This window comes from Leiobunum rupestre, chromosome 6 (genome assembly GCF_980474605.1).
Source record: "Leiobunum rupestre chromosome 6, qqLeiRupe1.1.hap1, whole genome shotgun sequence".
NCBI classification, from domain to species: domain Eukaryota; kingdom Metazoa; phylum Arthropoda; class Arachnida; order Opiliones; family Sclerosomatidae; genus Leiobunum; species Leiobunum rupestre.
The window spans coordinates 17993020-18019123 of record NC_143389.1 but is presented as its reverse complement, the minus strand read 5'-3'; the positions used below and the strand labels follow the sequence as shown (position 1 = coordinate 18019123).

At 37.4% G+C, this 26104-nt stretch overlaps 1 protein-coding gene across 1 annotated transcript in view; it reads left to right on the top strand.

Moving 5' to 3' along the window:
- Nucleotides 1-25808, top strand: part of LOC149939641 (bone morphogenetic protein 2-B-like) — a 63862-nt gene extending 38054 nt beyond the window's left edge. The window contains exon 3 of the mRNA XM_090178351.1: nt 24266-25808. Coding sequence (XP_090034477.1) covers nt 24266-25239 — 974 coding nt within the window. The 3' untranslated portion in view covers nt 25240-25808. The remainder of the gene's footprint in view (nt 1-24265) is intronic.
- Nucleotides 25809-26104: the final 296 nt, after the last annotated feature.

The window sequence follows — 26104 nt, the reverse complement described above, 5'->3', positions numbered from 1 at the left end:
CATAACCTTTTGAAACACCCTGTATATTCAGGTTCGCAGTTTATCGCTAAATTTGTTTGAAACTGTGGTACTCCCTTCACTGTTACATTCTTCACATTTTGACAAATCACGTTATGCCGTTAATATTTTAACGTTACTTCCCCCACCGTGGAGAAAACGTCAGTAGTAGAAATGGCCTCGATAAGGGCAGTGTCACCCTGGGCGCTAACTCATTGTGGCACTCCTGGACCAGATTATAAAGGAACATTGATTTAATAAAAGATACAAATATTCAATTATAAAGATAATACTCGAGTGACGCTGTACAACGATAGATGTTTCTATAAAATAAAATGGATAAAAAGTAAACAATATAATATGTTGCTCTTACGTCACACGACACAACTTTATTAGTATATTCTTCGCACGCGCAATTTGCACGTGCGCTAGAAAAAACTATATTCCTCTGGCGACAGTTGCGCGCGCTCGTACACTTTTAGAAGCAAGAGATGGTGACGTAAGAGCAACATTAAAACAAGAAGGCCACGTTACTTTCTAAAAAGAACTATTGTAACACCTCACCTTGATTCCAAACGGGAAGTGGGGTTTTAAAAAAAGGGGAAAAAACTGGGAATATTTTCGCCCGTGAGTCAGCTGGGGAGTTGGAAGGGTTTGACGCGTGCTTAGACGTCATGGCGTGCGATAAAAAGCCCGGTGTCCCCCCTTATTTGGTCCCCCCGCAGGCACTACGATAAAACTGTCTACAAAACGACTCCCTATACTTTGGCTCCATGTTACCTAGAAGCAACCACCCCACACAAGGAGAACGCAACCCGTCAAAAGTCGTGCATTTTCTTGCGTACATTTTTCATTGGTTAGCCGCTTTAGCGCCTGCTGCCGTCGGAAGGGGAAATTCGGAATTTTTCTCCCCCCCTCCGCCCGTAAAACGTTCAGCGTAAAGGATCGTCCAAGGAAATTTGTACACAACACTGCGTTAGCGTGTTTAAAGACTAGCTGCGTTCTCCTTGTGTTTGTTGCTCCGAGTCCTAGATGCCACCATCCGGATATTTTCGTTAAATAATTTAGATCTTTGAATTTTATTTCAATTTCCACTTTGAATTTCTGAGAACAACGCCAAATATAAATATTTATTTTGGAAATTAATTTAAAATTTTTAAATGGGAGTGCCCGAAAATGGAAATCGTGGAAACGAATAAAGAGAACGAAAATGGGAAATTTTAATTGAAAACATTTCGCCGTTTGAAGGGATGGGCGGCTATTGCGAGAATTCGAGGTTACACTTTGGCAAAAGGCGTTTTCCCCATCGGCACTTCCAAAATTCTTTCGTCGGAGACTGCGGCTGGAGTTCCCTATTACCTATTTTAAAGGGCTATACAATACTAATCAAATATACAATTTTTTATAAATTAGTTAAAGGGAGAACAGTGTAGGAACGTTAAGCCACATGTTTTTTATTTGTAAATTCACCCAATTGTTTTTAACCAAAGTAGAAATTTTAATCAAAATGTATAATGATAATTTTAATTTTACAAATATGGAATACTGGTTATACAATGTTAAAAATCAACCCTTTAGCAATGTTACAAAAGTTATTCTTGCTATAAGCAAGCTATCAATATATTTCTCTTATAATAAAAAAATGAATGAATGTACAGACGATCCTTCTGAATTGATTGAAAATCATTTCAAAACCCGACTTTGTACGTTCTTAGAAATTGAAAAAGAGAGCTATAAAAATATAAAACACATTTGTTCCACGAATTTTTAGCAAGCGGTATTTTCGACCCAAAATCAAATCGTGTAAGACTGAAAGGTTTCTAATAATTCTTTCCAACCTGTGTAACTCAGCAAATAATATCTTTTCAAACATGTGTAACGCTGTCAATATATGTAAATATGTAGAAACCAATGTACATGTTTTTTTCAATAAACGTCAGCTCCTCGATGGGCTGACTTATAATAAAAAATAAAGGGAATATAACCTCAGCTATTTGGTGTGGAACACCAACGTTTGCAGCTCTGGCCGTTCTTGCCTTTGGCTTTAATAATGTTTGGCGCCACTATACAAGGAAATTTGAAAAATTGAAGGGGTCTTCCGTAAAGATTGCTTTGCGGGTTATATTCCCTTTAAAGGGAATATAACCGGCAAAGCAATCTTTATGGAAGACCCCTTCAATTTATCAAATTACCCTGTACAGTGGCGCCAAACATTTCTAAAGCCAGAGGCAAGAGCGGCCAGAGCTGCAAACGTTGGTGTTCCACACCAAATACCTGAGGTTATATTCCCTTTAAACCCCAAAAACATTCACTAGAGCTTTCTCTAATTTCTATTGAACCTTTGTGAAGGAGCCAAATCTTTCCATGGGGACTTAAAGGGCCACTGTATCATTAAAAAATTTAGCCCAAATTTTGTGTAACTCCGCCTCTTCCGTACCTCGTGATCTCAGATCCGTCTGATCATATTGTGCCAATTTACGGAGGTTTTCGTGGGGAACTAGTGAAATTGAAATGATTCTGTGACCCTTAAACAATGACATTAGGTGATAAATTGAGAATTTGACTGAACACCGATTACTTAATCGGGGAGTACGTCAAGTACACTCTGAGTATTCTTAGAATACGCGACATTAGGCAAAGTAGACCGAGATTACCACGAGTAGACAAAGATTACCACGAGTAGACGGAGATTACCACGAGTAGACGGAGATTACCACGAGTAGACGGAGATTACCACGAGTAGACGGAGATTATCACGAGTAGACGGAGATTATCACGAGTAGACTGAGATTACCACGAGTAGACGGAGATTATCACGAGTAGGCGGAGATTATCACGAGTAGACGGAGATTACCACGAGTAGACTGAGATTATCACGAGTAGACGGAGATTATCACGAGTAGACGGAGATTACCACGAGTAGACGGAGATTATCACGAGTAGGCGGAGATTATCACGAGTAGACTGAGATTACCACGAGTAGACGGAGATTACCACGAGTAGACGGAGATTATCTCGAGTAGACAAGATCACCAAGAGTAGAAAGAGATTACCACGAGTAGACAGAGATTACCATGAGTAGACGGAGATTATCTCGAGTAGACGGAGATTATCTCGAGTAGAAAAGATCACCAAGAGTAGAAAGAGATTACCACGAGTAGACAGAGATTACCATGAGTAGACTGAGATTACCACGAGTAGACCGAGATTACCACGAGTAGACGGAGATTATCACGAGTAGACGGAGATTATCACGAGTAGGCGGTGATTATCACGAGTAGGTGGAGATTATCACGAGTAGACGGTGATTATCACGAGTAGGCGGAGATTATCACGAGTAGGCGGAGATTATCACGAGTAGGCGGAGATTATCACGAGTAGGCGGAGATTATCACGAGTAGGCGGAGATTATCACGAGTAGGCGGAGATTATCACGAGTAGGCGGAGATTATCACGAGTAGACGGAGATTACCACGAGTAGACGGAGATTACCACGAGTAGACGGAGATTACCACGAGTAGACGGAGATTACCATGAGTAGACGGATATTACCACGAGTAGACGGATATTACCACGAGTAGACGGATATTACCACGAGTAGACGGAGATTACCACGAGTAGACGGAGATTATCTCGAGTAGACAAGATCACCAAGAGTAGAAAGAGATTACCACGAGTAGACAGAGATTACCATGAGTAGACTGAGATTACCATGAGTAGACTGAGATTACCACGAGTAGACGGAGATTACCACGAGTAGACGGAGATTATCACGAGTAGACGGAGATTATCACGAGTAGACGGAGATTATCACGAGTAGGCGGAGATTATCACGAGTAGACAGAGATTACCTTGAATAGACGGAGATTACCACGAGTAGACGGAGATTATCACGAGTAGACGGAGATTACCATGAATAGACTGAGATTACCATAATGTAGATAGGGATTCTGATAAGTACTCTTATATTACGTGGATTACGCTGAGATTTACTAACTCATTAAAGGGAGTGTGAACTGAATCAAAAACTCGTCAGCTCCGACATATTTTTTTAACGTAACTAGCGCCAATAACTTCTAGCTTAGGTCTGTTAAACCAGGTGGCAGAAATGTGAATTTTCGTTGTCGGTTGATGGAAGTTCATACTCCCTTTAAGTACACCGATTACTCCGGCTGATCAGCTCCCCACGTGTCCCTGTTTTGCCCGCGAGAGGTCGTACGAGTTTTGGAAATATGGCAAATTTAAAAAAAAAATTATTTTTGGGTTTCGATAAATTTTATTTTTTAACCACGTTTTTGCTCTCAAAATTTCGCGAAATGTCACATAAACCAAAGAGTATAAAAACTACGTAACCTAGAGATATAATGACGGTCGAAAGCAGTAAAGGAAGTTGTAGCAACCGGGAGGGAAGGCACTCAGTGAATTTGCACTTCAAATTTCGGTACCGCAGCGCCACTACGGCAGTTTTTAGTACAATAAATAATAATACCGGAGAAAAATGGCAGTTACGGTGTTGCGGAGGTGCTAAATTTGGCATTTTGGATATTTAATTGTCTAATATCTGTCAATTCAAAAAAGTGACAGTAATTGGTTACTGTTTCGTGATTTTTTTAGTTAGAATTTGTGGATTCGTTGTTTCGGTGTTTATTTTCAAAAAGTGAAGAATACGGCGTTTGTTCTCCAACGTTGCCAAGTCCTAAAGGTAGCCAAGTCCTTAAGGAATTTTCAAGAATGTTGAACTAAATCAAAATGATTGCCACTTAAAACTGCCGTAGTGGCGCTGCGGTACCGAAATTTGAAGTGCAAATTCACTGAGTGCCTTCCCCCCCGGTTGCTATAACTTCCTTTACTGCTTTCGGCCGGCATTATATCTCTAGGTTACGTAGTTTTTATACTCTTTGCATAAACTATAAATTTCCAAATTAAATTGTTAACGAACCGAACAATTTTAAACGGAATTTCTGAAAACTCCACAATTTCCTAATCGCTATCCAATCCAGGAATCAATTTCTAAATTCAGAATCTGAATAAATGTATCTATATGGGTGAAATCTTTGAATTTGTGGCAAATGTCAGAAAAGATTTGCGTGTCCTGTTTATGAGCACGTATGATTATCGCTGGTGCAAGCGACGAAGCGCGTACATGTCAAGTGGATAATTACTCGTGTAATGACCTCGCTGCGCAAATTAAAAAATTGAAATGATCTGCATATTCTACTCGGAGGTGTGTACGCATACAATCGAGACAAGTGCTGTTATCCAGTACAGAGGTCGGAGACATTCCTAGGAACTTCCAAGAACTCATTCTTCAGGAATTAAAAAAACCATTTCAAAGTTTCAGTTCAATCTAAGGAACTGGAGTTGGATCTTATTCATTGCAACCGGAACTTCATTGCAAACGTGTTCTCGAATTGGAGTCCCATTTCCTATAATTTCAAATTTCGAATCCTATTAAAAAGGTTCGGATACTAAATTTCGAATTGTGTTGCCAATGGTTCGAATTTCAAATGCCGAATCCTTTGGCAAATGGTTCGAATTTCAATTGCCGAATTCTTTGGATAATGGTTCGAATTTCAAATGCCGAATCCTTTGGAAAATGGTTCGAATTTCAAATGCCGAATCCTTTGGAAAATGGTTCGAATTTCATATGCCGAATCCTTTGGAAAATGGTTCGAATTTCAAATGCCGAATCCTTTGGAAAATGGTTCGAATTTCAAATGCCGAATCCTTTGGAAAATGGTTCGAATTTCAAATGCCGAATCCTTTGGAAAATGGTTCGAATTTCAAATGCCGAATCCTTTGGAAAATGGTTCGAATTTCAAATGCCGAATCCTTTGGAAAATGGTTCGAATTACAAATGCCGAATCCTTTGGATAATGGTTCGAATTTCAAATGCCGAATCCTTTGGAAAATGGTTCGAATTTCAAATGCCGAATCCTTTGGAAAATGGTTCGAATTTCAAATGCCGAATCCTTTGGATAATGGTTCGAATTTCAAATGCCGAATCCTTTGGATAATGGTTCGAATTTCAAATGCCGAATCCTTTGGAAAATGGTTCGAATTTCAAATGCCGAATCCTTTGGAAAATGGTTCGAATTTCAAATGCCGAATCCTTTGGAAAATGGTTCGAATTTCACATGCCGAATCCTTTGGAAAATGGTTTGAATTTCAAATGCCGAATCCTTTGGAAAATGGTTCGAATTTCAAATTTCGAGAAGGAGCTTACTGCTAGCGGGTGAGGGGGTTTTGTACCGACGTTAAAAATAATCTCAACATAGCAGGAATCCATACCCCTCTGCGCGCGCTCCCCTCTCACGTTGTTGTTTGTTAAGTTAACATAGTGACGTCAAAAAACCATCAGCCACATCGAGACGAAAATCTGCCGCGATAAGCATTACAAGTAGAGGTATGGATTCCTGAACATAGTCATTAAATAAATTCATTCTTGATTAAGAAAAACTCATTAGTAGGAAATTTTATTGGGACTTCCCTGGTATTTTACTTCTGGCCACTTGTTGAGACCATGGATGCACATCGAGAGAATGACCACATTGAGCCGATCCACGGGCACGAGAGGGAACCAATGAGAGAGCGATTCGATTTGACTGACGTTTACGGGGGGAGGAGCTTACTTTTAGAGCGTGAGGGGGTTTGGGAGCAACGCGTCACATCGTCTCAACGTTTGAATTCTTCCTCGCGTGGCATGCAGGGCTCGCCACCACCCTCCTTCGCATTGTAACCCGGCCACCTGCATTAATAGCTTTAAAAGTCGCTAGATGACTTGGGCCTAAGGTGGTGCTGCAGGTCAGCGGCGTAGCAACTAGGGGGACAAACGTACCATATTCCCTCCTAAATTTCCTACTAGGGGACAACACCTGTGTTTGCCCCCCCCCCCCCCTGAAATATTGTGAATTTGTTTTTACAACCATAATGAAAAAGATAAATTTGTCGTTTAAAACTTTTAACAACAAAGTAAGAGCGAATTCAAATTCAACTTCCGATTTTTGGTCAAATTGAAGTGAAATATCCAAATATTTGTCCACTTTTATAATATCATATATTGTGGAGCGACTCACTCGCTTCACTCGCTCCCCCCCAAAACTCAAAAACGTTCCTACGCCCCTGCCTTGGGTATTAGCCTAGCTGATTATTATTTAATAGATTATTATTATGATTAGATTATTATTATGATTAGACAATTATTATGATTAGATTATTATTATGATTAGATTATTATTATTACTATTAGATTATTATTATTACTATTAGATAATTATTATTAGATTAATTAGAATCTAATAATAATAATAATAATAATCTAATAAAAATAATAATAATAATAATAATAATAATCTAATAATAATAATAATAATCTAATAATAATAATAGATTATTTTTATTATTATTAGAATATAAATATCAGGGTGACCACAGTGCCTGGAAAACCTGTAAATCCTGGAAAACTCAGGGAATTTGAATACGGCTCTCCAAGTAAGGAACAAGTAAAAAACTTCCCAAAATTAGTGAAAAAGTCCGGTAAAAATCGGTTGCAAACAGAAAACCTTTAACTTTAATTTGGCAAAGTGTGCGGCGTGAATTTCCAATATCTCGAATATAAACATGAATATGCAAATACCGACGCGTATGCTATTTCGAGTAATTATTTTAGCCAGTAATTTGACAGTTGCTGGTTTGATGTCTTTCGGCGCGAGTGGCCTGCTTGTTGCGACTGGCGCTTCAGCCGCGATCCAATCTCTGTTGCGAAATATCCGTGGCTCAATTACCCCTACCCTGTTGACTAGTTTTGCGCTCACCGTGTGCCCAGAAATATTTGGCAATTATTTCACGTTGTTATTTTACATTCGCATCGTACGTTTCCCGTTTTAATCGTTCTTTTTACTAATCGATTTTTAATTGCCTCTATTACTAATTTATTTTCTCAATACATTTATTCCCTTTAATCGATTTATTTACTTATCGACTTTTACATAGTTCTGTGATCAATTTATTTTTTAGTACATTTAATCTTTTGTTATTAATGTCTTAATTTTAAAGAGATTCGTTTACTCTTGGTTTTTTAACAGTTTATCTTTGAGTTTTAATCTATTCGATTACCAATGCTAGTTTCGACTGACTCTATTGGTAATCGTATTTTAATCGCAGCTATTAACAATGCTAGTTTCAACCGACTCTATAGGTAGTCCCATTTCAATCAACTCTATTTATAATCCTATTTTAATCGCGATGATTACCAGTGCTAGTTTTAATCGACTCTATTGGTAATCACATCTTAATCGACACGATTAAGAAATCGTATTTTAATCGACACGATTACCAGTGTTAGCTTCAATCGACTCTATTGGTAATCACATCTTAATCGACACGATTAACAAATCATACTTTATTCGACACGATTACCAATGTTAATTTTAATCGAAAGGATTATTAATGCTAATTTTAGTCGACTCTTTTATAGATCGCATTCTAATAGAATAGACACGATTACCAATACTAATTGTAATCGATATTATTACAAATGCTAGTTTCATTCGACTCGCTGAATTAGTTGCATATGGGATTCGTTTACGACTTATTACTTAAGCCACGCGTTTACGCGATCGCTAAGAACCAGTTTTCATGGCTAATTCCATTCATTGTATTGGTCAAAACGGGCATTCGAACTACATTAAACTGGCTATACATTATGCTGGCTCTCAGTGGCGTAGCTGGAAGGGGGGACAACCTGTATAATTCATCCAAAAAAAAATTTTATAGACGCGTTGCCAGTTTTACGATACTTATCGTATACGTCGATAATTCGAAAACAATTTTTGGGCCGTACGATATTGTCCAAAGTATATTTTAATTATACAGGATGTTTCAAAAAGTTATGCACAAATTTGAAGGAGTTGTAGGGGGTGAGTTAGTTAAGAAGTATACCTGTTTTTTCTCATTTACCTACGATGAGTTAAAAGAGCGCCAGAGAGCTTCAAAGTGTGGCCTACTAGCCCCTGGAAGTAGGCTGCGACAAGCGCCAAACGAAGCAGCAGGGACTTCAAATACTGTTTAAGTTTACTTTTTTACGCTGGTTACCTCGATTTGTTGACAAAGTCCTTTTTTACCCATCACACGAACCCAAACCTTAATGTTCGCATTTCCCTGATGCTTGGTTTAGCGCTTATTGCAGCCTACTTAATTCCAGGGCCTAGTAGGCCACACTTTGAAGCTCTCTGGCGCTCTTTTTACCTATATTTACCGGTAATTTTATTGGAATTTATCTTACATTTTCCTTTATTTTGCAATGCATTTATCCTATAAACCATCTACAAATTTAGTATTTTTCCTATAAGATTTTTTTGAGTTTTCTGTGGTCCCCTTGAAAACGTACAACGGTCTGGTTGTACGAACAAATCGTAAACCTTGGAGCGATCTTACAGAATGCGTATTAAAATTAGCATATACATTAGCGTCAAAGTGAATATGGAGAAAAACGAGGTATTTCAATCAGCCGTAATTATAGGCTTAAATTAAAAATACTTGGAAATGTTTCCCGTCGATGAAAGCGCCCCGGGTCCCACGCCAATCGCCCGGCACTGCAGCCTCGCCTGTTCTCGTAATTGGCCGCTTTGTAGGAGTGATGAAAAGCCCTATTGCAACGTATCGTCGCGCTTTCAAACGTAGAACCAGTTTCGAATTTCGCCTCGACTTCATTCACGGATTTCTAATTACGGTCGCGTAATTAATACGACAGCGAAACAACAGACCAGACGACGCTCAGCTGAGATCGTTTTCATTTGTTCCATTCTATAAATTTGAATTGTTTTATTAGTTATCGGGATAATACATTTGTAGCGGCAAGTTGAGCTTTACAAAATTTCTATAACTTCCTATAAATACACAATTTTTTTCAAATTTCTCGTACATAAACCGTTGCAATTACGCCAAAATATTTATCACCGTAAGACAATATTTTATTAAACTAAATCCTTTTTTAAGTATTTGAAACCTATATTTTTACGTAATTTCAACAGAAAGTATCCTATTTTTTCCTTCATTTAGCAAAACAATAGCTACTAAAAAATGCTATAACTCGAGTACAATTTTTATATAATTAATAAATAATTTAACAAATTTCATCAATTATATCAGGAAACTATAGAGGTATACACTTGGAATGTCTAAGGTTCCATTGGGACGGTGATACGAAAGCGCGCCGAGAAAAAGGCGGGGCTTAACTACGTCAAGTGTAAGACGTAACACGACATTTCAAATTCATTGGCTCGATGTTTGACGCGAAAAGAATGCGTCGTCATGGTAACAAATAGGCGATCTTCCCGCGCGAAATAGGCTTATAAAACAATGGATTTGAAAACCTCAATTTGTTATCGTACCTAATATTTTAAAGTAATTATAATGTTCTTCGCGAAAGAAGTGTAGTGATACCTAATTTCAGGTATATAAAAGAGACAATCAGGTAAGATAATAATATAATAACTATGACTAGGCTTAATGACGAGTTTTCGTCGAATTAGGGTAGCGAGGCGCGAGAGTTTTTCTCGTGAGTTTTCCCGCTTTAAGACACGGCCGTAAAAATCTTCCTTAGACATTCCAAGTGTATACCTATATAGTTTCCTGGTTATATGCATATATGAATGTACATATTTATTTATTTATTTTGATTTTTTCTTGGCTAGGTGATTTAATATCAATTTTTTTTTTAATATTTATACATATATTTAACAGTTTTTATTTATATTTTATATTCTACTCCAGGGGCTAGTATGCCACACTTTGAAGCTCTCTGGCGCCCTTTTTATCTATATTTTCCTGTAATTTTAATGGAATTTATCCTATATTTCCTGTAATTTTGATGGAATTTATCCTATATTTCCTGTAATTTTGATGGAATTTATCCTATATTTCCGGTAATTTTGATGGAATTTATCCTATATTTTCCTGTAATTTTGATGGAATTTATCCTATATTTTGATGTAATTTTAATGGAATTTATCCTATATTTTCCTGTAATTTTAATGGAATTTATCCTATATTTTCCTATTATTTTGATGGAATGTATCCTATATTTTCCGGTAATTTTAATGAAATTTAATCCTATATTGCCTGTAATTTTGATGGAATTTATCCTATATTTTCCTGTAATTTTGATGAAATTTATCCTATATTTTGATGTAATTTTAATGGAATTTATCCTATATTTTCCTGTAATTTTAATGGAATTTATCCTATATTTTCCTGTAATTTTAATGGAATTTATCCTATATTTCCTGTAATTTTGATGGAATTTATCCTATATTTCCTGTAATTTTAATGGAATTTATCCTATATTTCCGGTAATTTTAATGAAATTTATCCTTTATTTTTTGTTATTTTAATGGAATTTATCCTATATTTTCCTATTATAATAATGGAATTTATCCTATATTTTCCTATTATTTTGGTGGAATTTTTCCTATCTTTTCCGGTAATTTTAATGAAATTTATCCTTTATTTTTGTAATTTTAATGGAATTTATCATATATTTCCTATTATTTTGATGGAATTTATCCGATATTTTCCGGTAATTTTAATGGAATTTATCCTATATTTTCTTGTTAAAGCCTACTTCCAGGGGCTAGTAGGTTACACTTTGAAGCTCTCTGACGCTCTTTTAACTCATCGTAGGAAAATGGGGGAAAAAGAGGCATAATTCTCAACTCACCCCCTGCAACTCCTTCAAATGTTGGCATAACCTTTTGAAACACCCTGTAGAATAGAATATTAGAACCTCAAGATGATGATTAACTTGGCGTATCAATCAGCAGCTTTTATGAATGGCTGTAATATTGGTGGGACATCCGTTTAGCTCAAAGGCTTTTCCCGATGAACCACTGGGAAATTAGTGTCGCCATTCGCTAATTGCCGCTTCTTCCTGGGACTAACCGATTAGCACCGCGAGGGTAGTGTCGCCTTTGACGGTAGTAGCGAGTTAAGATGACTTTTCGCTGATAGCCATGTATAAAAATAGCGAATGAGTCGTTCAGCGTGTCTGTTTAAGCCAGGCGCCCACTGCTCTTCGTAACGTCTCCGTCCTAGCTTCCACAAGCCTTTGCTTCGTAACGGAGACAATGCCTTGTCGAAGGCAGGACGGATACGAAACGGAGAGCCAGTGGCCGCCTAGCCTCAAGCGGCTCCATTTCCTCCGGATGCTCTGGATAATTAATCTGCAAATTCCCAATTCGTTCCTCCGTTAACGAGAATTTAAGAAAATTCTTTACGCAAACAGGGGCGTTCCGGAGGGGGGGCGAGCAACACTTTATTCGGATTTAATCTCTCTCTCGAGAAAATAATCTCAGAAAATCAAAAACAAACTTAGAAAAAATACATAAAAATACTGAGAACTTTAACGCGGATCTTAAAAGTGATTTTAGAAATCATAAATTCATTTAAAATATAAAGAAATCAGGGTTGGCTGAAATCAATTTAATTTAAATCAAGATTTTAATCATTGATTTAAATTATACAATGTATTTTAATGTAGGAATAAAAAATTACAAAAATATTTTCTTAAAAAATGAAAATACACAGAAAATCTGAGCAAACTAAAATATTAAATGGTAATTAAATTCGGTTAAATTCAATTAAGATTTAATTTAATTCGAGATCATCTAACTGATAAAAGTAAAATATCCGTTAATTATACAGGAAAAGAGCCATTAATTGTATAAAAATCAATAAATTCAATAAAATCAAAATATTTATTGATTTAATTTTTATGAACAAATTCAAAATCACTGGGAATCTAAAGAAATCCTAAAAATTATTTTAAATCGGAAAATCACTGGGAATCGAAGGAAATCCTAAAAATTATTTTAAATCGGAAAATCAATGGGAGTCGAAAGAAATCTTTAGTAATCGGGGAAATTTTTGTTATCGAAAAAAATCTTTATAAATCGAAGGAAATCTGTCGTACATTTTTTAGCTGGCCCCTGGATTCGTACTCTTGTTACTCAAAAATAGCCTTACGTGATTAAAAGTGGCTTATTTATATCTCGGATCAAATGAAACTGACCTCCCGAAGAACGAATTTGAGATGGCGAAACACTAAATTGAAAACGTCGATTCGAGGCTATATCCGCTGTTAGCAAGTTGGAAGGGGCTTTGGTTCGGGGACTGCGTGTTTTGGGCCCGCGGAGGCCCCGTCTCGAACTGACAAAACCCTCCGTCGCTCAAAACGCTCGAAGAAGAAATGATCATCAAGATAAAGAAAGAACGTTCGTGTTCGGATTTCTCTCCGCGATTTTTGATACATTCGCGAAGCCGCGGAAATCCAAATGACAATCTTTATTTGCCGCGCGGACTTAGAAAGCGAAGTCCCCTCCAAGATATTCCCCCGCGAATAAAAACCACGCCCCTCGCCTAATCTTTCGGCTCTCCTTTGTGCCTGTGAGGGGGGAAGACACCATCTCAGCCCCCCGGCCACCTGTGTAAAGTCGCTAGATGACTTGGGCCTAAGGTGGTGCCAAGGGTTGTATCCTAGCTGATTATTATTATTATTATTTTGTCATTTTTCATTATTCGAAACGAAAATGTCTTTATCAGCTAGGAGCAACAAACACAGCACCCCACACAAGGAGAACGTAGCCCGTCAAAAGTCGTGCATTTACTCGCGTACAGTTTTCATTGGTTAGACGCTTTAGCCTGTCTTTCCTCCTTCCGTAAAGCGGTCAGCGTAAATGCTCATCCAATGAAATTTGTACACATCACTGCGTTAGCGTGTTTAAAGGCTAGTTGCGTTCTCCTTGCGTTTGTTAACCCTAGTTATTAGGGTTCCTACAGACCTGGAAAACCTTGAACACCTGTAAATATCAGCATATCAGGGTTTTCAATTGTCGACAAGAAAGTCAGGGAAATACCAATTTTTTGTTAAAATCAGGGAAATTTTTGAGGGTTGTGAAACTTTTCCGTAAGACCGTAATGGGTACTAATACACATCAGTAACTGTTCTTGTACAAAATTTATCTACCTTTTTGTACAGATAATAATATTTGACTTTATTACTTCTTTTATATAATATGGAATCAATTTAGTTTAAATGACAATCATGAAATGAGCTACTTTTAAATCTTAGTTTTAATTGTGGTTATCTTACACCTGGAAAAATCTGGGAAATCGGGATGCCATTAGTTGTATAAACCCTGTTTATTTATACAGGGTTGCCACGGTACCTGGGAAACCTGGAATTCCTGGAAAATCAGGGAGTTTGAATATGGGTATAAAAGATTAAAAGTCAGGTAATTTTAAAAATTAGTCTAAAAATCAGGGAATTTAATTTCGGTTGCAAATAGGAAACCTTTACTAAAAAATATAGGTTAAAAAATACAAAATCTTCGCACAAAATAAGTCGAGGAAAATCTCCAGAGATGGTCAGGGAAAACCTGGAAAAGTCAGGGAATTTGATTGTTAAAAATCTGTGGCAACCCTGTTATAGTTAAGAAAGACGTTAGTGTTCGTACGGGGTCAAAATTAAGTCGGGGTCGGGGTTAAGTTATCCCCGAAAAAAAATAGTTAGGATCAGGTAAGGCCACCGTCGAAATAAATAATACTGGTTTATTTATAACTAAAAGAACCAAATAATTTCTTGGAAGCAGGTTTATAGTAAAAAAAAACTATAGTATTTATTACAGACTTACAAGTTACAGTACTAATTCCAAAGTTCCAACATACATTCCCGAAACATAACACTCCCGACTTAATTTTTCATCTAACACTAGAAGACGTCAGTGTTAGGGAACCAATGGGATGTAGGGCTGGTTTGATTGACTTGAGGGGGATTCAGAGCGTCGCGTATGTTTTATTCGCTGATCAAAGGGGCCCCGGGATTCTGTTTGACGAGTCAGAACACCCTGAAGATACTACACTATTGTTTAAAAATAAAATCCTATTTGAAGCCATTTCAAAGTTTGGCATATTGCCTTCCAACCGAACCCACCACTTTTAAATTCAATTTCTTATCAATCTTAAGTTTACCTTATATATCTGCGAATGTATATAATATAACTGTTACGATCAATTTATTTCTAACCAGCTAGGCTAATACCCAAGGCACCACCTTAGACCCAAATCAACTAGCGACTTGTAAAGCAAATAGGCCTTTCTATACAATAAGATATCCTATCCTTGCTGAACTTGTTTTTATGTAGCTCATTCGTCACGAAATACGGAGAAGTTCAGTTCACTTTTTTCTTAAAAACAGGGTGCCTCGTCGAATAGGCGAAACTACAAAGTCCAAGGGGGCTGAAAAGATGGTAATCACGTGACTTTAGGGAGAGCTGCAGCGCCATCTATCCTAAGAAATACCAACTATTATTCATTTTATTTTGCTAATGGTGGTTTAAATTTTGATCTATTCGTTTAAATGATCTATTTATTATTATTATTTAAAACATTTTGTGATTGAAAAGTGTTAGTTAATTAGCTGTCTGCAGTATCTGGAAGGAATATTTTTTTTCTTTAAAGTCGCACGGCCAACTATGAATACGTGATTTTGTTTTCCCATTTTAGTTGGTTAACACCAAATTTACTTTATAGTATCGCCTATTTACTCTTATGTCCAGGGCTTTTCTTAGTAAAAATACATCACCCGTGACCATAAGTCTATAATATTATTCCATAAGTTTGTCACTTTGGGGAATATTTCACTTAGAGCTAGTAACGGAGTGACGTCATCACAAGAAGAAAATCTCCCCCTAGCGAGGCGCTGTCAAAGGCTACGTGTGACGCGTTAGCAAGAGGACGCAAAACGTCGACGAAGCCCGTAATGTAGTCGTGTCTTTTGAATAGCTCTCAGTTAAACTTTTGCAAGTGTCACACTTACGTAGCAATATTATACACTTACGCGTGACGCAGTAGCAACATCAAAACAAAATGTCCAATGTTACTTTATAGAAAGGCCTATTACCGGTGTAGTAAAGTGTAGAAATCATATTTTTGCGATGTCATAGACTAGTTTAATAAACGTCTTTTGAAAAATCGGTGTTAGCCGGCTAATATCAGTATTGGCAGATGGGAACTTATCTCGTAAGATATATCTTATATACTTCTGGTTAGATGCACGATTGATGCCAGTAATTTATCATCCAATCATTAAGCTAGTTAAACTAAACGGGGTAGTCCGAAGCGTTTGCATAATGAGGGTCTTTCAATTGACGAACATAATTTGATAAGTTTTATCTTGGCAACACAACCAATTAAATCGATATTTTTACAAAAGTGATACAGTGCAATTTTTTCGACAAAGAACAAGTTAAGCTACTCTAACAATAACGCTTGAACGGTGAAAACATCTTGTAGCGGCTAAATCTGTATGAATTCCTTGAAGAGTTTCAGCTACATCAGTTCCTTATTGGAAATGGTGGTTATCACATTTAATTGCCGCCTTGGGAAAAGACATTATTTGGAGGGAATATAACCTCAACGCGTAACCTAAAACCATTAGAAATATCTAAAGCCATATAATGAAGAGGCAAATATTGGTTGACTGATATTCTTATTTCCTTTAAGATACATAAAGGTAGTATAGAGTAGTAGCACTCCGTAGCTTTGGCCATGGCGGCCATTGTGGCAGCGGCGTAGCTGATGGTCCGCAGGGGGGCCTTGAGCTTCGGGGGGGGGGAGGCCCGCTAACCATAAAAAAAATTAAAAAGGGGGGCCTCAAACAGATTTTTGTTGGGGGGGGGGGCTACGCCACTGCATTGTGGGCGCTAATTTTTTATGAATAGGAAAAAACATGGGTGACGTCGTGTGAGGTAGAACTGCCATTACTCTATAAAGTTCCATATTTCTGGTGAATAACCTAATTTAATATTTCTGCCACCAGGTTTAATAGAAGCTAGGTTAGATGGCGCTAGTTACTTTGGAAACAAGTAGTAGAGTGTTAGCAGACGACCTTTCGCAAAAGCATTCCTTCGAAATTTAAATTTCTTAGAGCTCGATTTTACACCGGCTTTTGAATACCACTAGATCCACCCAGGGGTACGTCAAGTTGATAAGATTTCTTGCAAGAAATGTAAGATTTCTTGTGATATCGCGAACTTGACGGTTTTTAAAACCGGAAGTAAGAGCGATTGACGTCAGAGATCTTACAAGATTAGTAAGATCGCTTTAGAGGTAGTTTTAAATAAGAATTCAAGATGGCGTCGGATGGCGGATAATTATTTAACATAGACCTAAAGACGATGATACGGGAATAATTTGTAAATTTAAAGTTCCTGCCGAAGAATTTCAGCGAATTTTGAATGGTAAATATATCTTAATTGTCCTTCGAGGCTTTTATAATATTAAATCAACATTTCGGCGTACTGATTCAATCTTATGTCCAGGGCTTTTCGTAGTGAAACGTCATTGATACGTCACTCGTGACGCAGCAGCAACAAACATCAAAACCAGAAGGCCAATGTGACTTTGTAGAAAGGCCTATTTTCACTCAGTTCGTTACAATATAACTATCGATAAGATCTGTTTGTCGGGGGAACCGCCACAGCAGCCCTGGGTCCAAAGCGAGCCCCGAAAAATGCGACTATCCTTCTCGCGCGGGCCATTTCTCCCCAAGGGAAGAAGAGACGAAATATTTCGGCGCTCGGCCGTTATCAGTCTTGCCAAAGAAAAACTACTTTCACGAACATTTGGCCAGAAACTGCGTCTTTTCCTTATCTGTCCACTTTCGAGTCTTAACGACGAGGACTCGCTACACCTCGGCTCTGGTCACGTTCGCATCTACAAGACCAGCCTTATTTCACTCGTTCACGGGAAAATGGTTATAAAAGTCGGGGAATTTTATGAAAATGGCTCTAAAAGTAAGGCAATTTTATGAAAATGTTTCTAAAAGTCAGGGAATTTTACGAAAATGGGTCTAAAAGTCAGGGAATTTTATGAAAATGGGTTTAAAAGTCAGGGAATTTTATGAAAATGGGTTTAAAAGTCAGGGAATTTTACGAAAATGGATCTAAAAGTCAGGGAATTTTACGAAAATGGGTCTAAAAGTCAGGGAATTTTATGAAAATGGGTTTAAAAGTCAGGGAATTTTATGAAAATGGGTCTAAAAGTCAGGGAATTTTATGAAAATGGGTTTAAAAGTCAGGGAATTTTATGAAAATGGGTTTAAAAGTCTGGGAATTTTACGAAAATGGGTCTAAAAGTCAGGGAATTTTATGAAAATGGGTTTAAAAGTCAGGGAATTTTATGAAAATGGGTTTAAAAGTCTGGGAATTTTACGAAAATGGATCTAAAAGTCAGGGAATTTTACGAAAATGGGTCTAAAAGTCAGGGAATTTTATGAAAATGGGTTTAAAAGTCAGGGAATTTTATGAAAATGGGTTTAAAAGTCTGGGAATTTTACGAAACTGGATCTAAAAGTCAGGGAATTTTACGAAAATGGGTCTAAAAGTCAGGGAATTTTATGAAAATGGGTTTAAAAGTCAGGGAATTTTATGAAAATGGGTTTAAAAGTCAGGGAATTTTATGAAAATGGGTTTAAAAGTCAGGGAATTTTACGAAAATGGATCTAAAAGTCAGGGAAATAAAAATTAGTATATAGTTTCAAAATTGACAAATTTTGTCTTAAAATAAGTCAGGGGAAAATATCCGAAAATGGCCAGGGAAAACCTGGAAAAGTCAGGGAATTTGATACGTAATACCCATAATTATGACAACAATTGTGTTCAAGGAAGAATGAAAATTTTACATTTGCGTGGATTTCGATGTTTTTTAGGGAGATTTTTGAGAGCTTGTATCTTTTAAACGGGACACTTTAGGACCATAGTTCACTAGACTTTTTCTACTCGTAGAGACGCATAGAATGCATTATAAAAGTTTCCGTACCCTTATCCGTAACACCCTGTATATTATACTGAATAAACGAACAATCCCTAAAAACTTAAAGCACTTGCTCTTATTCGCTATTAGAATATTTGGAACTCACTCGGCGCATGCGCAAAAGTGTCACAAGAAGGGGCTATGCTTAACAATTGAATTATGGTTTACGGTTTCTTAAACATGGAGCAGTTACGCCTATTTTTCCCGATAGAGGGATCAGAGAAAGAGTTTTCGTGCATCCTAAAGAAATTCTGTCACACCGGAAACGTCCCTACATTAACGCAATGTTAACGGTGGCGACATCTACGGCTGATATTCTAAAACAGCCATTATTTCGCTGTTGCACAAACCAGTGAAAAGGAAATTACGAACAAAGCGTTAGAAGTCGATTTTTCAATACCCAAAGTTTTGCTAGATGGCGTCAACAGTCCAAAAAGTAGAAATTTTAAATTAATTCAAAAGCTAACTATCGTTCATTGTTTTTACATAAAACATCTCGTTAACAGTGGTTTTTAACAAATCGGTAAACATTTATTATGTAAATGGGCGCCCTCTAGTATAAATAAAATAATTAAAATTGAACCTCTAATGTCTTCCCTCATATTTGGAATCGATCTATTAATTGTAAAGCAAAATGTGCATACAGACTTTGTGATAAATCAGTTACCACTCCGCGAACTGTTGATTATTATATTTAACCTTTAATGTTAATTAAAATGATTATTAATTAATAAAGACCATAATGCGGTCACTGAGAACAAACGGGTCTGCCACAGGGTTGGACATAAGGATATTTTTTAGTAGCCAGCCTGACTAGTGAGCGTCCTATCTCAATTTATTTTAGTAGTAACTGAGTAGTGTGGGTAAAAAGGGGGTATAAAAACAAGGACAGCCAACATTTTGCTTGACCCGTCAGAATTAAAATAGGAGTTTATTATCGCTTGAGTGACATGATGTGATTTTTTAAATAAAATGGGATTGATGAATGATGAATTTATGATACGCCATATTCGCCATTATTTATGATTATGTAGGTAAATTTTTCACCAGTAAAATTGACTAGTGGGCCCCCAGATTTCGATTAATTTTAGTAGTCAGAGCATTTATTTTAGCAGTCAAATGCCGTAACTAGTGCCTTATGTCTAACCCTGGTCTGTCACTACGTATATCTGTTATCTGGTTTATTAATGCTTTATGGATTATCAGAAATAAAAGTGAAATTTACTTCACAATATCATCGGTGATGTTGAAATCATAAAATTAATGGCGCGACATGGATTAAACAAAACGCGTAACCCTCCGCAAACGTTTATTTTTGTAAAATATTCGGCAAAGCAAAATCGAAGCTAACACGATTTCTCTCAAAGTGTGAGGCTTAAATGCAGCAGGGTTCGTACACGACCTGGAAAACATGGAAAAGTCAGGGAATTTTAAAATGTTTCCAAAAGGTCAGGGAAAAGTCGGGGAATTTTTTAATGTTTGGAAAAGGTCAGGGAAAAGTCAGGGAATTTTAAAATATTTCCAAATGGTCAGGGAAAAGTCGGGGATTTTGAAAATGGTCCGAAAAAGTAAGGGAATTTTAAAATGACCCCCAAAAATTCAGGCAAATAAATTTTTGAATGAAAATATTTTGCAAGATTTTGACCTCAAACCATTCATTTATTCTACAAAAATTTGGCAATTTGGTCAAGAAAAACTGGAAACGTCAGGGAATTTAATTCCGGAAATTGTCTCGGAAATTTTGTACGAACCCTGAAATGTCTTAAATCCGCGTTAAAAATAATTAAAATATCCGTTTTCCGAATGTAACCGAGTTATTGCTAATGAGATTTTCGCGCGTAAGAGAACTGGATTTTATTGGAAAGAGCCACGGAGAAAAAATAACCATTTAAATAATTTGAAACCACGTGTAACAGATGAAAAATTATTGGCTGTATCAAACGCCTTAGCAACGAACAGCCCCGATTCAGGGTCTTTTTAACGGCGTGCCACGATCCCCTTTGGGCGAATTCCAGAAACGGACACAACCCCTCCCAGCCCCTACGTCACTTCCTGCCACAGAAATCCTTTGCGCAATGCCTTTGTTTTTTCCGGTACACCAATTTATTTATTTCTATTTAACCACCGAAAAAAGTCCATGGTTAAAACCTCTTTTTTTATTACTTAAAAAAATATTGAGAAATGAATTAGAAGTATTGAAAATTTTAAATACTATTTATTTAAAAACAAAAATGCAGAATATTATATTTTGCATTTTTTATTCCAAAACGAAACTAAAATTTAACTTTTTGTCGTAAGTAATGAGAGCTAGATATAAGCAATTGGGGGATTTTAAAATTCATTTTGCACGTGAAAATACGACGCTATGTTAGGGTAAAAATAGAGGTCGGCGTTTGAATAAGAAATTATACGATTGTTTATATTCATCCATAACCGAGAATTATTCGGAAATATTCGAAAAAAATGATTAATTTTGCATGTTAAATCGTATAATTTATTCTTATAAAACAAATAATACTAATTTTAATGATTAATTGAAATTTTTGCGGTTAATTTATTGGTTCCGCCGACCTCTAGGTAAAAAAGCCCGCTATACCTAACAACGGAAAGGTACTGTCACGAGGAAAAAAAAACATAATTTTGAAATCGGTCAATTTGAGCATTTTCGAAGTAATGAGGATTTTTTAATATTTTAAAAAGCCGGTTTCTTTCCAACCCCGCGTATCGTCCCAACTAAATCCTTCTCCCTGAGTACAAATAAATACATTATCGAGTGCAGTAAGTGGCGTTGTTATTGCCATGTTTCTCTGGCAAAGAGAGAGAAGCAGTTCCAATTCGGGTTTCACTCATTTCGAAATAACTGTTCATCTCCGCTAATTGGGAAAAAACGGCCCAATCTGTTTGGGCGCGCGCCCTCCCACCGACGCTGTTCGCGATTCGAGGCACGCGCTAGGCTCGACGCGAGGAAATTCAGAAAAATAAAGAGTCCCTCATTTTTAAAAGCGTTGAGGGATTTTACAGTAGCGAGAGCGGATTTACGTAAGGAAGAACCCGGCGCTTCGCTGTTCGACCGATGCCCCGCCTCATTTCAGACTCCATCTTTATTTGAAGCGCCATCTAGTTATCGGAACAAGAAATATTTTATTTTATTTTAAATATATTATGTTTTATCAAGAATGTATTTATTTATACTCAGGGAGAATGAATATGTCGAGATTATTTTTAGCATTTCTCCAATTCCACCCGTTGGGGCCCCCGGTATGCTCCTCCGCTTTAAAAAAATCAAATAATACTGCAATCTCATTGGTTCTTAAAAATTACGTTTTTCGACATGATTAACGCTGCTGCGAGGACGCAAAAAATAAGACCGCCTCCTTTTTCCCTCCCCCCCCCTTAGCGTGACGGGGTTAGGGCCTCAACGTGTCCGTATCTCGACATATTCATTCTCCCTGAGTATAAATAAATACATTCTTGGTTTTATTATAAATATTTTGTTTTATTATAAATATTTTGTTTTATTTTAAATATTTTGTTTTATTTTGATTATTTTGTTTTATAAATATTTTAGTTTATTATAAATATTTTGTTTATTATAAATATATTATGTGTTATTATAAATTATTATGTTTTACTATAAATATATTATGTGTTATAAATATATTATGTTTTATTATAAGTTTTATCTTTTATTATAAATATATTACGTTTCATTATAAATATATTACGTTTCATTATAAATATATTATGTTTTATTATAAACGTATTATATTTTATTATAAATACAAGAATGTATTTATTTATACCTAGGGAGAATGTCTATGTCGAGACGGTTTTTAGCCTTTCTCTCAATCCACCCGTTGGTCCCCCCAGTACGCTCCTCCACTTAAAGTAAAACGAATAGTCCCGGTATTTCATTGGCTGCTTAAAATTTACGTCACCTAACGCGATGGAAATCAAACGCCGGTGACGTTTTGTCTTTCCCCCCGCACGAGACGGGGGAAAGGCGTTCAACGTGCACGGCGATTGTCGCAACATAATCATTCTTCCTAACTATAAATAAATACATTCTTGATAAATATATTATGTTTTAGTATAAATATATTATCTTTTGTTATAAATATATTATGTTTTAGTATAAATATATTATATTTTATTATAAATATATTATGTTTTAGTATAAATATATTATCTTTTATTATAAATATATTATATTTTATTACAAATATATTATGTTTTAGTATAAATATATTATGTTTTTATCGTCGTAAATATATTATTTATCGTCGTAAATATATTATTTATCGTCGTAAATATATTATTTATCGTCGTAAATGTATTATTTATCGTCGTAAATGTATTATTTATCGTCGTAAATGTATTATTTATCGTCGTAAATGTATTATTTATCGTCGTAAATGTATTATTTATTGTAAATATATTATATTTATTGCAATAAATGTATTTGTTGCAACTACGTTATATTTTAAAATATTAATATGTAACATATTAGTTACATTTGATTCGAATTGTTTGGTTTTTTATGCATAACAATTTTCTTATTAATAATTAAAAATTATGATGTATTCATTTTAGATTTAACATTCTTGTTGTATTATTTTTCAATAGGATATTTAGAAATTGGTAATTTAGTATTTGTGAAAGTGACCATTATTGTTACTTTCGTTTTCGCTCAATAGATGGCGGCATCTGAGTCTTACTAAAATAAATAAATTTGGTAAAAACGGTTTTTGAACGTAGACTCGACGTAGACCGGTAGTATAGTATTTTAAGCATGGTGAATTATTAAATAATTTAAATGACAGTTTACATAGAGTCACCTAGCGGCCAACACGAAAAGCTCACATACTGCTGGATTTTCGTGGATCAATTTAAAATGGAATGTCCAATTAGTCGTAATTTTCATTCTAAGCAATATCGTCATAAGTATATAATTATATATCACATTAGTGTGTCAGTTCCTTATTTCCCGCGTGTTACACTTTTACTATGAGCCCTTCGTCGAATGAGCGCGCATTTTTGGGGGGTTTTAGACTAAGTCATTAGGTCTAATACTGACTCTCCGCCTCGTCGTCATAATGAGCGCGTGCAACGAACCTTGCCAAGGCTTAGAGCCGGCGCGTGATCATTTTTTTTTCGAGTTCGGGTATTTTTCTCGCTAGAGGCGCTTATCTTTTTTTGTTTGTGACGTCAATTCTACGTCACTACGCTGGTAAAGCTTATCGGTAATTATTTCGACAAAGCGACCCACTTACGAAACCCAATAGTATACTTATGACATGGTTTTTTCGAAGAGCGATTTGATGGCTAACGTATCTTGTTTTTTCTTTTATCTTTTCACGCTCAACTGACGTCGTGGCGCGAAACCTTGGACCCGCAGAATATCCCCACGAAGAATATGGCAATACTAAAGATCTCCATTTGTGGTTCAACGTCACATCCGTTCCGTCCGACGAACTGTTGCGGGCCGCGGAGCTGCGCGTGTTCCGGCGGCGTCGGCGAGCGGGCTGCGGCGTCGTGGCGGCGCCGAGTCTGGCTGACTCAGCGACGGAGGGCGACCGCGCTCGCCGGAAGAATAAATTAAAGCAGACGCCGAGGAGCGGGGTTTACCTGCAAGTGTACGACGTTCTGAGGCCGTCCGCGCGCCTCAGCCCGACCGGAGACAGTCGCGGCGCGAGAGCGGACTATTTCGCGGATCCGTTACTTCGATTAATTGATACGCGATTCGTGTCGACGGACCACGACGGGTGGGAGAGCTTCGACGTGGCGCCGGCCATTCGCAGGTGGCGCGGCCGGCCTTCCGACAATCACGGGTTGGTGGTGCGGCTCGCCCACTCGGACGGGAAAACGATACGGCTGCGCAACGGCGCTGCGAATAAGACTCGGTCGGCGGACCGCTGCTACGGCGGCCTCGGGGACGCGGCGGCGCCGGCTGACCGCCAGCCGTTGCTGGTGACCTACACGGACGATGGCCGCGACGCCGCGTTACGCTCGCCGCGATCCAAGCGGAACACCCGGCTCGACCGACGGAGGAAACGAAAACATTGTCAACGGAAGAATCTCTACGTGGATTTCCAGGACGTTGGCTGGAACGACTGGATCGTGGCCCCGCCGGGTTACCACGCTTATTATTGCCAGGGGGACTGCCCCTTTCCCTTGTCCGACCACTTGAACTCCACGAACCACGCCATCGTCCAGACGCTGGTCAACTCCGCCAACCCCACTCTGGTGCCTCGCGCCTGTTGCGTGCCAACTGAACTGTCTCCCATCTCTCTGCTCTACGTTAACGAATACGAAAAAATTGTCCTCAAGAACTACCAAGACATGGTGGTCGAAGGATGCGGTTGTCGATAATTCGCGCCATCGAGAAAGTGCTAATTGGTCGTTCGCGCGAAAACGAAAATGTGCTCGAATAACCGAGTGCGCGAATTAATTTTGGTAACAGTCAAAAACCACCAGGTGGAAAAGCGGCATTTCATGTTTGGAAGATCCGGCACTCTGTTCGAGTCAAACATACCGTCCAAATAAAAGTAATCGACGCTCACAAATTCTGTTACGGGAGATACGAATCCAACGCGTTTATCCGCGCCTAATCCAGGTTTTCGCGTTGACGACACGCGCGCGCCTTGTAGATCGAGCAAACCTTATAAATAGGTTTTTATCGCTTTAATGAATTTATTATTGTCGTGGTGTTATTATGTAAACCACAAATTAAATTTTAATTGATATTCCTAGATCGAAAAGAAAAACCGGTTTGGAAAAATAATAGTTGCGTAAGAGAATCATTAACGGCGGAACACTCGAAGCGTTTTCCGCCCAAAACACTCTGTAAATTATACTTGACCGTGTTTCTACATTTATAACGTCTGTGCCTCTGTGCTCCCGAAATCACTCAACGGTTATACTATTTTTAAAATAAATATACTGCTATACGCTATGTACAACATGTTCATTTATTTATACACACTAGTCCTTTCTATAGAGTGTTGTCATCTCATACGATTTTGAAAACTTGTAACGTCACAGCTGTAGTGTTAATAGTGGCCGCCATGACAGTTACCGTTTTTAATGTTTTCAAATTACAATGGTGACGTCGCAGGGTTTCAGACGACAACACTATAAAATAACGTGGCCATCTTGATTTAATGTGGCTCTTACGTCACAGTCTACGAGCGCGCGCTACAGTCACGAGGTGAATAGCTTTTTCCGGCGCGCGTGC